The 13990-nt window shown below is 36.8% G+C and overlaps 1 protein-coding gene across 1 annotated transcript in view; it reads right to left on the bottom strand.

Moving 5' to 3' along the window:
- The window catches only part of LOC149275195 (mucin-5B-like), a 57026-nt gene that overhangs the window by 18758 nt on the left and 24278 nt on the right, over positions 1-13990 (bottom strand). The window contains exons 5-18 of the mRNA XM_089504896.1: positions 13312-13570; positions 11213-11327; positions 8772-8859; positions 8237-8358; positions 6024-6143; positions 5286-5387; positions 4995-5064; positions 4502-4639; positions 3819-3983; positions 3409-3503; positions 3117-3243; positions 1569-1821; positions 903-955; positions 185-282 (exon numbers count right to left, since the gene is read on the bottom strand). Coding sequence (XP_089361022.1) covers positions 185-282; positions 903-955; positions 1569-1821; positions 3117-3243; positions 3409-3503; positions 3819-3983; positions 4502-4639; positions 4995-5064; positions 5286-5387; positions 6024-6143; positions 8237-8358; positions 8772-8859; positions 11213-11327; positions 13312-13570 — 1805 coding nt within the window. The remainder of the gene's footprint in view (positions 1-184; positions 283-902; positions 956-1568; positions 1822-3116; positions 3244-3408; positions 3504-3818; positions 3984-4501; positions 4640-4994; positions 5065-5285; positions 5388-6023; positions 6144-8236; positions 8359-8771; positions 8860-11212; positions 11328-13311; positions 13571-13990) is intronic.

A 13990-nucleotide genomic window follows, 5' to 3' on the forward strand; every position in this document is an offset into this window, starting at 1 on the left:
GAAGTTCCCAGGTATGCACATAAGCTATATGGACAGTGGAGTTATAGGATTTTAAGGCAATGTGGTATTTGTGGTTATTGTACCTTGGTGGATGTGGAATGAAAATTCAGCCCTGCCTATAATGAGTATCATATATTATTGAGCTTCTGGGTGATGTGTAACGGAGCTAAATGTTTAGTCTTACACACTGCATATCCTGAGTCTTGCAGCTTTTCTGGCATTCTGCTCCTACTGCATCTGGACCAGCATCACAATGAACATAATACATTGGAGGTTTGCAGACTGTAACAAAATAAATTCCTATCAGTATTAGTGAGTACAGATAACGCTTATTCATTTCAAGACAATATTAAGTTCAGAAGGACCAGGTTTCTCCGAGTGAAGCCCTGCTTCTGTGGGTCTTTGGATTTGTTTTTTGTATGGGATGGTGCATTTGACCATGTCCCGCTCACTTCCTCTCTTCCTTCTCACCCCCACTTTGTAAATAGCCCTGCCACTGGGTCCATCTAGACCCACCCCATACACTGCTTGCCACACCTCTACTCTTGGCTAGCCATGGCCCCTTCACAAAGCCACTCCCCTGGAAGAGGGAGAGCTCCGGATAGTTTACCCTGGGAAGCTTCCCGGTACAATACACTGTTTTTTCTGTTTATTTATAAATTGACTATGGACAAAATATTTCAAATTTGAATTTTTTGAATTTGAATTTACTAGAAATTACATTATTTTCAAATAACATTATTGTATTTTTTAAACACGTGCATGTGATTTGCGGGATAATCTAATGGTAGGTTTAGCTTTTGCTTTCAGATCCATTCTCTTCCTTTAACAGCATATGGGCCAACATGAAAATGATTGGTTGGGGCATTTTCCAATAAACCTCTACATGGTTGCACACCTACCTTCAACCATCTCATCATTGTTAGGGCATTCTAAAATCCCGTGTATGCATTTACTGCAAGTAACAGACAGAAAGAGGTAAGATGACACAGCACACTTTCAAAAATATAAACATACAAAAATTAAATACCGGCAAAATAATTGACTATTTACATGCCACAATTGGCAATGCTCGCTGGTCAAAAACAGAAACTCTTTACACCAACCCAAACCAAAGAGAGCATGGAATTAGAAGATAGTTCTCTGAAATGGTTCATAGGTCTCATAGGTTAAAGATATCTTCTCCACACTCCTCCTAAAGGTTTCCTGTAATTCTGGACTGAGTGTCCACTTGAGTCACTGATTTAACATTTATTGTGGTATAGGATCAAATAGTGCCCAAAGTATTAAACACATAAATAAGAGCTAGATCTGGAACAGATAGGTCATAGTTCAAATCAGAGGGCTTGAGTTAAGTTCAAGAAAAGGACTATTCAGAAAGAAAGTGGATTTGTAAGATCAGGGCGAATTTTAAAACCAGTAGTGCCAAACAGCTTCAACTAGTCACACAGATGTGAATGTAAATGCAAATGTAAATTGAAGGGTGAATGTACACAAATTTAGACGAAAGCAATAAGTATGGATTGAGAATTATAACATTCTTAATAGATGATATTACATATCCTTACCATAGAATTTCATCCACTTTGAGTGACTGACCAGCTGGAACTTCTCTTCCCTTGTAATTGCAGGGACATGACTCTGGAGATACACACTTTTCATTTGATGTCATGTAAGACCCTTCTGGACAGCTACAACCCTCGGTGGGAGTACTGGGTATATCACAGAGAGGGTCAGGCTCAGAAAGAGAGCGGCAGCTAAAGTTGCAGGGCCTTGGGTTGTAAGTGAATTCCATGGTTTCTGGACAACTCTCGCTTGGATCTGATATAGACATAAAGCCATTACATGTTTTGATCAGAGCTTTAATTTTATTACAGGTGGATGACAGTTTCATTTTAAATAAATACTATATAAAAGAGGGTTAGTTCACTAACTGGAGAGTTGTCAGGAGAGTTGTGGTTTCAACTCCCTCTTTCACATATCATTATAAAGGTACAACTTTGGCATGTTTCTCATAAAAGGCTGCGCTGGCCCTGTATAATGTAAAAAACAAAGGGTGAAGAACACTGATTTAAATGTTGATTAAACAAGACCAGACAAGCTATTACTGCAGCAAAAGCTCACTGGTATTGGCTGTTCGTGAAGTTATGGTGCCGAATCCATTCAGACCTCTTAGGATGTATCAGTTCGTCTTTGAAATCTGTGGCAAGAAGCCCATTAGTACGTCTTGATTATGTTGCAGCGGAAGCGACTTCCTCCCAACTTATTGTCTGTAATGGTACACCGATGGTACACTGTTTTTCAAGGAATGCCCAGTCATATGATTGGGCATTCCCTTTCGGTAGGTGTCACTGCTGACCCCCTTTGGTAGTTCATTTGAGGACAGTAGAGCCTCAGCAGGGTCTTCCTAGACCTAGCTGGGCTCTCCCATTTCTGGCAGATCACACATATTGCAATCAGCAATGCAGGGCTACGAACAGTGTGATCAGCACAGACAGATCAGGAGAAGGAGGGGGAGAAAAATAGGTTCTCCCCCTTACAAAACAAAACCAAAAAAATCAAATCAAATGAAATATGAATAAAATATAAATAAAATTGATAGGGAGTCCAGTAATGTGACATTACCAACATTAAAAATATCAAGTCCTCAAAGGGATCTTGATCCATACTGCACTAAAAAGTCGTCTCTTAACCTTTACAAAAAAAAATATTAACAAAAACACTGCTCCAAACCCCTTATGTCAATAGTATAAAAAACAATTTTTAATACAGGACAATATGTAAAGCATGGGTGTGGACCTATTGAACATAAAAAATATGTATGTCCGGTATGACTGTAATCAGGAGATGCTGCCGAACATAAATTGAGTCATTGTTCAGCTGTGGCACTTACAGTATATTAGAAAATGTAAGCAAGATTGCAACATTTTCTTTCCCATTTTAGTATAGGTTTATTTTTATTTATTTTTTACTAATAATCATTTGTTTTATGTATTTCTATGGTTTTAAAAGAAGACCCTGCTTGTCCTGGACAAAATGCTGTATAATATGTGCGGTTTCATCATTGAAATCAGATTTTCCATGATGTAAGTTAAAAAAATACAGAATTTACTCACCACAAATTTTTCCTCTCCACTTCAACATTGGTCCTCCTTTAAGTGCACAGTCTCGGATATACATCGAGAGCCACGTACAAAGTGAATCATCACTATTGTCAGAGTTACAGACATCATACATACAATACTGGAAGTGAAGAATACAAAAAATAGGAAGTGGATTGACACAAAGTCTATGGAGAAGAAGCAGAATGTTGAAATAATGTATGGAATAGGAAGATTTAATAAAGTGGTCAATGACAAAAAAAACAAAGGGTACCGAAGGTATCTGTATGCACTAACCCAATATTACCTTTAAATATGCAGTGGGATCTAAATATGGGTGGCATTCAGCAAAGATCTCTGTTGTGTTTATCAGCAGGGTACACCAATGTTTGGCATATTCATCTAAGGTAAATGATGGTACAAATTAAAAAGTTTCACTGCTATAAGTATCACATGTACATGTTGTTATTAATTAAAATACAATCTATCCATGGTTGCTGGATCCCAAGATACAAGTTTGAGGTCAAGGTAGTGGATAAGTAATCTAAATATTACAAACATTATAGATGCTTGCCAAAACCAGTTTACAATTTAGGTACATGATGCATCTTGTTGTTCTCAGTGAGGTCGTCCAACTGTGTCCTGCATTTTATATATTTTATGGGGCTACCACCTTTCTTCACACAAAGCCTGCAGTATAACAAACATGAACATTACCTTTGCTGATGCTCCTGGAACAAGGGTTATCAAAGTGATCAATCATATCAGAGCAAGACGCTTGGACTTTCCATGAGTTGCTAAAAGCTGAGACAGATTCCTCCACCACTCCACTTAGCGTTTTCAAATCATCACCTTCAGCTCCATTGAAATTTCCACACAGCCCTCAGTAATTGTTATTGGGAGGTAAAAAAGTTTTTTTTTTATATTAGATATACAAGGAAAATATTGCCAGATAGATATTTATGTTGACTTTATGCAAATAAGGCAAGCTAAAAAGGTGATGTATATAAATGTTCACATCTTGTGTTAGATTGCAAAATTATAGACACATTAACCTCTACACTATCCTATATATAATAAAATGTTGTACTTGTGTTTAATCAGTTATTCAGAGTGGCAACCTCACATCTATAGAAAAATCCTTAAACATCCAACCATCATCCTGAAAATGTAACCAAATCAATTCAATCTCACCCATAAATCGTGGTATTCATCTGTTTTGCTATAGTAATATTATCAATTATAATGTTAACAATGGACATGGTTAAAGTTCTGCTCTGCTATGGAATATGCATACTTGAATGCAGCGTCAACAAATTACTGTAGATATCATGACCAAATAGACCATAGGCCTTTTTACCCATAATCCCTTCCTTACCTACAGTCACAGTGAATATTACCTATGGTTTGGCCCTGAAAAGTTGAATTCAATGTGATGAATAGTTGGAACACAGGTTTAACCTGAACTTGCACGCTCAAGCCGAACGGTGTTACCACGCTGATAAAATAAGAGGAAGGTCTGTAGACGATGATGCCATCTATGGAGAAAAGCAAATGTCACATACTCTCACACGTAGAAATGTTATGTGTAGTGGAAATTGGTGCATTATAGTGAGGACACCTTGCCCCAACTAAGGGAATTCACCTTCAGCATCTCAGAGCTGTCTCAAGCTAACTACTGGTTGACCACTTATTTGAATAGATTAAGTATTCTGCATTTATTAGTTAAGTTCAGGGAATATGGAGCTCAGTAAATATTAATGTGTTTGGTAATAATACACTGTATTTTAAATGAGTTAATGTTACAATGAAAAATGTGTCCCAATAGTTTCCTGCTGACTTTTAAGAAATGTCCATAGAAAATTGTACAAGAAATAAAAAAAACCCACAAACCTTTAATTTTTGGCAGCAATGTAATAAAGTTGTTAATGTAAACATTTCCACAGTAACAGATTTTTATTGTCTGCAACAGAGACAGAAATAGACATAAATAAGTGATACAAAAATGAGTCTCTGTATTAAGGGTACTACTGCCCTCTTGTGTGGTTAAAGAGCAAACACTATTTAATCAGATTCTATTTACATACCATATATACGTAGGCACAAGACATTTAGGACAATTGTATCCAGGCCCTTTCCTAATAAAATAAAAGGACTGAGATACTGTCGTTTGGCAGAACTTACCACCATCCCTATGTTGATGTGAACAGAATTCAAACAAGTAACACTCTCTGTCATTCCACACTGGACAACCTTGGCAATAATAGCAAATCTCTTGTTTGTGTCCTAAAAAAAACAAGAATTCAAAAGCTTAGTACTATATTATCATGTATCAGACTGAATGTTGTTGACGAATGTGCTTCCAAGTAATGCAATACTTTGGGAAAACATTTGAATCTGTGGAATATATAAAGTACTTACCACAGTACCACAGTTCAAAATATCAAATTCAATTTGTGCGTCTACCTTTCCTGAATCAGACCTAAACTTTTTTAAGCTTAACTGCTCTTAGTTATTGAACGGTCAAATCAGTGGCATATTTAGGCTGGGTTCTGCGCTGGCCTGCACCAGGAACTCCAAACCACCTACCTCCATGCCCACCATGATCTATTTTGAGTGCTGAGATATGACATCATATTGCGGTGCGCTGTGTTTTAAGTATGTGTAACACAAAAAAAGTTTGCGATGGAACCTATGCTGTCTTGGCACAGTATTCTAAACTGTTTATGCAGCAGTATTATGTAAGGTAAAAGATGTAATTACCTCTTCATCATGACTAAAAAATAGAAGTTTAGGAAACCAACATTTATTTTCATGTAGATATTTTAGTAACCTCTAAAACGATTTGTAGACATCTAATTAAAAGGCACTGGATAAACATATTTAACATGTATAGGCTGTATAGATTATGATTTACCATACCTTGGACACTACATACTGGCAGTTTCCATGGAAAGTGAACTCCTTTTCATCGTAGGTCCTTATGTGAGACCCTCCTCTGAGACTGCAGCTTCCAGAGCAAGGGGCTTGAGTACAAGCCCACTGGCCCATAACACAAGTACTGCAAAAAAATAATGTACATGAAATCTATGTAGCTTTTAGAATCAACATTAAATGATTATTAAACTGATAAGATACTGGTTTTAAATTCCAGTACACACAAACATAATCATTTTATATAAACAAATATGGTAGACTTCCTCCGTAGAGACTCAAATGGACATATGGAGTGATAAGAGAAAAGAGATACACATAGTGTAACACTGTATAAGAAACAGTTACACTTTCTTGAAAATGCACTCACACAGTATATACTCATTGAGAACCAGCTCAAGCATTAACAAGCTCAAATATTCAGGGTTACCAGAAGCTGCCCTTCTGTTAGGCTGAAGACAGGAATTTAATCAAGACACTTTCTCATGAAGTGTATGGATGTGTAGGCTTGGTGCTCAAATTAGCAACTATCCACTTGCACCCTGGCAGACTTGGTGCCTGAATCTGCTTTGGGTTTGTTTTTTGGGGGGGGATGGGAGCAGGAACGCAAATTTTATGATGAGGTGGGGTTTAGCTAGAATATGGAATAATAGATGGGAATAACATCAGGGCACATTCCATAATCTGGGTGTTTGGACATTTCAAATCTCTGACATCACTAAGCATTATAGAGGGCCAGCACCAATGAGCTTTTTCTTGTCTGAACTGCATAGTACATAGTTAATAATGTGGTGATTCTTTAATATCATCTCATGGATTTAACATACATTATGTAGTGTCAGTTGACACCAGGGTTGTCCCTTTATAATCCAATACGTAATACTATGCAAACTCCATAAAACATGACCTAAAATGCAATGTATATGTTACTTTTGTAAAAAATGTAACTTTAAAAACAAATAACTTTTTTATTCCTTTAAAAGACCATTGCAATGTCATCGAATAATGTTGCTGCTAGCAACAGAATGCTAGGATGTTATGCTAGTTACACAATATAACATTTAATAAAAAATGCATACAACCCAAGTTGCAGATTAGCAATTCATTTCTTAAAGATTATACCACTGCTGGCAGGCAGTAGAATACGACTCTCCAGGGTTAAAGATCTTTCCACTGTGTACACATGGGCACTTGCTTTGTTTCACACACTCCTTGCGGTGATGCACGTCATCCAAAAGGGTTCCTGGAAGGTGAAATTGGTCTTAAAAACATATCAATTTGCATGGCTGTGGATTCATCATGTCAATGTGACAATGGTAGGTGCCTTTTTGTGGATAAGTAAATTATGAAAATGTATTTTTAGTTGAATGTGTCAGAGAAATTATTATCTTTTATAGTCAAGCCATCTAGTCATGTTAAGGTTCAGTTTTATTTCAGAATTAAAGATAAAATTAGGAAATTACCTGGGGGACACGAGCAACCCTCCATGCAGTGTTCATCACACAATGAACTTGCCGTAGGATTGGAACATGAGTCAGGACATGGTGACACACACTCAAAAAACTCCATGGTGTTTGGGCAGTTCATAACTAAAAGGAAAAGGAAATACTTAGAACCCACTCATATTATGACATTCTTCTCGGGTGGGGGATAGATGGTAAATTGGTGGAAGATGCATATAAGGAAGCATTTAATTATTTCAACATTTGAGGATATCATCAGGATTTATTTCTCCTCTCCTCTACGTTCAGGAAAATGTATGTACTTACAACACAAATCCGGGCGCCTCCAGCTTCCAGGATGTCCGCCTGCAAGGACACACTCCTTGGAAAATTGGTTCAGGGTGCTACAAATGCACATTGTCTTGTTGTTTGAATTACAGCTACACAAGTCCCCCTTACAAGTATTGACATAATCCTGGTAAGAGCCAATTTTGTCTTTGCAGTTCCCCATACTTGAGAGGTGATTCTCACACTCCCTCATCTATATAGGCAGAAGAAAAGTGTAAGTTTTGGCTTTATGGAGGAGAAGAGAAAAATTCTCCATGATTTGTACATATTTTGTAAACATTTTTCCCACCAAACACCAAGTTTTCTTTAGCAAGTAGACCCATGTAACAAAAGTCTATCATTGTCTACCACCTGTAACTTTAAAATATCTATAAGTTTATCTAAGTGCTAGAGTATATTGTTTATGAATACCTGCGTCTCGCATTCATCCTTCACCATCTCATCATTTTGTACATCAGCCACATCTGGACAGTCATCCTTGGGTCCATTTATCCTTTGAACATTGCCAAACAGTATGGGAGAAACTATGTATCCTGTAGAACAATAAACATTAAGCATTGGGTTTTCTGTGTAACTGATTACCCCAAAGCAAATCCTGCAAGCTTAATTTTTGTCATGTAGTTTGAATAAAAACTACATGACAGACAGGCTATATATTTTCTGAGAACCTACACTCTAAAGGGTATCATGGGGTTTCAATATCGACTGGTATAAAAAGAATTTGCACTCATTTTCTGCTACCTCCCAATTAGACCAATGAGAAGAGGTTACGGGGTATTGGAGATGCAGGGGTCAGGGTAGCTACACCTAAGCCCACTTGTAAAAAACTTTATATGTACTTATATTCATACTATACTTTAATATTTATTTTGAAACATTAACATCTATGGAACATGTAATATTAGAGAGCCTGCTACTTTTGTAAAGACGTTAATTAATTACTAACCTTTCCAATTAATATCGTTGGTGGGTGTACCATCAAAGTTGCCACACAAACCACAGGTCTGGTTCATATACATATCGTCCAACTCCAGCTGAGAAAAAAAATGTATATTACACAACTTTAAGCTTTGACACAGTGAGTCACTAAAAGTGTTTGTAAGCATTTACGTAGTTGCATTAACACTATATTAACATTTGTATATTAAAACTAATATACAATATACTACTAATAAATCTGGTTCCTACCATAGTAAAGTAACTATTAAATTATATTATAAATTTAAAGGATTAAAAAATGTCACATGTAGTGCTTAAAAAATGCTTAAAATAAACCACCAAAACAACAAACTGTATGAATCCCATTCCACTTTTGAGAAAACATTTGTTTAGAACTGTAGTATTTTTAACGTTCCACTCTACTTCCTTTTGGAGAAAATTGGAATAGCTGGGAGGCACATAACTATATAGATTCTGGCAAATACTTAATCTGAAATGTCCATAAAAAAGTTTTCCTGCACCCCATTTAGGAGAATTTGGAGCTCCTCTAGTTTGCAAATGCAGGTAAAATTATAGAAGATTTAACAGATCTTGGGGAATATTACTAACTACACATTGAGAGGTGTTTTTTGTACTTGTCGTGTATAATTGAGGAGAAATCTACTGCAATGCCAAAATGGGTATTTAAAAATTATGAAAAAAGTTCTATAATATTTGGGAGACATTGACTGCAAAAGTGTGTCTCAAAATACCTGTCATGAATACCCTGGGTTACCAGTTTGAAAAAAATACTTGCTTTTGTTGAGTGGTTTTAATTTTTTTTTAACTGCTATCAGGGCTCCAGTACTAGTAAAAAAAAAAACTCTAGTCTTGATAACCAAATACATTTTTTAATGTATGTTGAAAATATTTAAATTTAATAAAAAGAATAAATGTTAAAAAAAAATAATTAATTTTTTAGCATTTTTTTACTCATTTTTTCTAGTTGTGTACAATCTATACAAGGTAAAATTGTAAAAAAACCCCGCTTTTTTTAAATGTTTTCTATTTTTTAATTTTATGCGTACTAGATGATGATAGCTGTAAAACTGTAAGGTTTGCAATGAAACCTGAAGGACTTACATAATTTGTGTGGGTACAATAAATAAAAAGCAGGGAATAAATTAAAGCTGCCTGTATCCTTACATGTAAAATAGCCGTAATCCTTAAGAGTTTTGGCAACATGTGAAAACTAGACTTGTGCATTCGTCTTCGGGCGAACATGAAAACGAACACGAAGAGTGCGTTTTCGTGTTCGTTCCGAAGACATGAAGAAGAGAAGACAGTGCCGGTAAAACGTAGGCGAAGACGAAGACTCACACACGAAGACTCTTCGCCTTCGTCTACTATTCTCCCCGGTCCCTTCCCCATCTAACTTACCTTATCTTCACAGCATCGCGGGATTTCCGCTCCCGTTAACCCCTGCGATGCTGCGTTGGATAAATGTAAAACCAACAGAGGGCAGCATTCTGTCCGAAGACATATGGCTAATATATGTTCGGACAGAATGCTGCCCTCTGTTGGTTTTACATTAAGTAGCATTGTTCCATATGCTTGAAAGAAATCCAGTTATTATGCTACTTAATGTAAAACCAGCAGAGGGCAGCATTCTGTCCGAACATATATTAGCCATATGTGGCAGTGTGCTCATTTGCATTTATTCAAATAAAATACATTCCCATGATCCTTTCGTGTAATGGTTTAATACAAAAAACCCCCCAAAATAAATAGAAAAAAAGAGTTTGCAAGTTCGACAGAATTAATGTCTGCAAGTGCGGACATTTAACTGTTGCAGCGGGGAGACCAGCGGATCATGGGAATATATTTTATTTAAATAATTAATAAATGAAAATGAACACACTGCCACATATGGCTAATATATCTTCGGACAGAATGCTGCCCTCTGTTGGTTTTACTCTGAGTAGCATAATATTCTGCCCGAGAATATATTAGCTATATATGGTAGTGAGCTCATTGGTCCCCAGCAGGAGGCCCCCTGCTGGCGACCAATAGAGTTGCAGCAGAGCTGCTGCGGTACGCGTTAACCCCGTATTAACCCCTTAACCGGAAAAAACGAAGAAAAAACGAATATTCGCCCGAAGAGAAGACAGGAACGGGCGAATATTCGCGGAATACGAAGATTTTTTTTTTGACGAAGACGAGCACGAAGACGAACACGAAGAGCCCCCTGGTGCCCAAGTCTAGTGAAAACCACACTTTAATATAAAGTTTCAAAAAAGATCAAAATGCAGTATTAATACATCATCTTCACTGCAAATGTTGGAAACAAAAACCTTTCTTTTGATTTTCATTTTAGTGCATAAAGCTAAGAGTTGTGCTTATGTAGAGTTTTCCCTCCCCTTGTTATTTTTGTTATTTTACCAGACAAATCAGTTCCACTTTACTTACCTTTAGGTCATCTCCCCAATTCCATGTCAATGTCAGCCCAATTCTAGAAGTGATTTTGAAGTTTTCACACGTGTCATCAACAACTATGCTCCTCTTAGTGTATGGCAAAGAAATTCTGAAATATACAGAGACTATTCTATACTGTCTATACCGCAAACACTTGTAGACATAGCCATGGTGCCATCATTCATATTTATTTTAATGACAAAATGTGGCTCATAGTAATAACATACTGTTTCACATCAGCCCATTACACATGCAATTTTAGAAGTATATTAATAAGAACTACATCCCAGTGGAGAGTTATTACATGCAGAGCTGCCGTCAGAAATTCTGAGGCCCTTAAAGAACAACCAGATGTACCTCCCTCCCCAGATGACACCCCTCCACACCAGGATTATCTCTTGTGCTCATCTTGTTTGGTTGCAAAGATGCCACAGGTGGGCTGTTTGAGGGGGCAAAGATGGGGCAGGCAGGTTGTTTGGGGCACATGTAGGTTGTTTGAGGGCACTGACTAGCTCTTTGGAGTCAAATATGCCACAGATAATATGTTTTGGGGCGCTAACAATCTGTTTGGGGACAAATATGGCACAGGCCAGCTGTTTGGGAACAAAGTTGGCACTGACAAGCTGTTTGGGGACAAAAGATGGCATAGTGAAGCTGTATGGAGGCAGTGACAACTTGATTTTGGCAAAGACGACACAGGCAAACAATTTGGGGGCACAGAGAGCACTGACATCCTATTTTGGGGAAAAAGACAGACTGGGGCAAAGATGGCACAGAAAACACTAATGTTTTAGATTGAATGTCCCTCAAATACTGTATTGTAGCACCACAGGCTATGTAATATTTAATCATATTTAAAGGGTTAAACTTTTGTAGCAAGTAATGATTAATTAACTGAATGCGGATGAAAATATTCAAATTCAAGTTTTGTAACAATTATTGCTTGGGGCCAGAAAAGGCACAAACAAGCTGATTAGGGACACTGACAATCTGTTTGGCCCAAAGATGGCACAGACAAGTTATTTTGGGGTAAATATGACATAGACAAGCTGTTTGGGGACAAAGATGGCACTAACAATTACACACACAGTCACGCACACACACACACACAGAAAATATCACACCCACACAAACAGTGGGTTTCTTACCTGGTGCTGGCTGCAGCTTACACTGATCACTGTGTGAAGGAGGGTATCAATCAGGTCAGGTTTCTAAACTCTTCCTAAATCAGGAATAGATTCTGAACTCTCGGGAGAATTGAGAAGTCTTTCCTGATTGCCTGAGACCTTTTACTCAGAGCTCTCATTTCAGAGTATGGCCGCTGAGCTTGTTTTAATATTTTTTTTTAAATAAAACTGAAGGAGGCTGTCTTCCTGAGCGGGCCACTCAGGACCCTTACAACTGTAATGGTTGTACCCCACTGATGGCGGCCCTGATTACATGTGTAATAAAAGAGCCACGCCATACATTATCAAAGACGATTACATTCCAGACAAATAGAATATATAGTTTGATACACCTATTGCCGTCAGAGTTGTGTTTTTATGATATGATTATATGTAACAAAACATGGACATATCAAAATATAAAGACTTAAAGAGCATTTAAATAAACTGGGCAATGTATTAAACCAAGTGCTGAATATGAAGAGATGAGCCTAAAGATCGACAGGGTGTCATATTGTGTTACATAACATGTTTCATCAATTTGAATTTATCTACATAACAACACAAATATTACTTTTTTTTCCAATTAAAAATAAGCCTATTTTTTCCATGCATCTGTGAAGCATGGCCATGTAAATAATATACATATTTTTAAATACATTGTATTAGGGTTATTACAGTATAAATAAAAAATATAGAGCTGTCTGCATACATAGGTTTTAGGAGCCATACGAGTCCATATTTTTGCAAGGTAAAATGTTGCATATTAACAAATTGATTTTTCCAGTTACTTATATGACACGGCCACTGTTTCTCATATTGTTACAGCTCATGTCAACACTTTGAAAAAGAAAACAACATTAGTATTTTTAGTACTGTTATTACTGAATTGTTGAATGAAAGACTTAAAGAATGGTCATTACTTACTCATCTCCATCAACAGTGATACTCTCCTCACTGATGTCAATTATTACGCTATCGATAATGGCTCTAAAGTAGACTCTGTTCCACTCATCCCCTAAAACTCTCTGAATCTTGATGTCAAAATCAGGAAAGCTGGAATGGCAGTTTGAAGCAAACATATATTCACATTTCCCAGGGAAGGTGAAAGAGGTGCCATCAAATGTTCTGAAATGGTAATTTCCCCAAGTGCTACAGTGCCCCTTGAGTTCTTCTGTCTTTTGAACTGGAAAGATAAACCCAGAAACTTAGTTCAGTACCCAATACCTAAAATACATAATAAACATCCATTTAAAGGTTGGTTTTTGTTTAATACCTGAGTTTTAAACTTAATTAAAGACCTAAAGTGACACCAGATGGAAGAGAACTGCACAAAAAGGTCTCTGTTTTTTACAGTCTTTCTCGTCTATACGTTTATAAAACACAATAGCAACTTATTCATACTTATATTGTAAAAAAATGAGGAAAAGATCAAAGTGGTCATTTATTACTTCTTTACCATATGTTTTTACACAGACAATTATACAATTTCCATCATTATATAGGAGGTTTCATTCATTGATCGTTACACTTTGGAGCTCTTTCCATATTGGATGCTGTTTTATTATCTGAGCCACTGCAATTTGTGGTGTTACTTACCTTGGAT

The sequence above is a fragment of the Sceloporus occidentalis genome, unplaced genomic scaffold (genome assembly GCF_023333645.1).
Source record: "Sceloporus occidentalis isolate IW3139 unplaced genomic scaffold, rSceOcc1.0.p SCAF_295, whole genome shotgun sequence".
Lineage (NCBI taxonomy): Eukaryota > Metazoa > Chordata > Lepidosauria > Squamata > Phrynosomatidae > Sceloporus > Sceloporus occidentalis.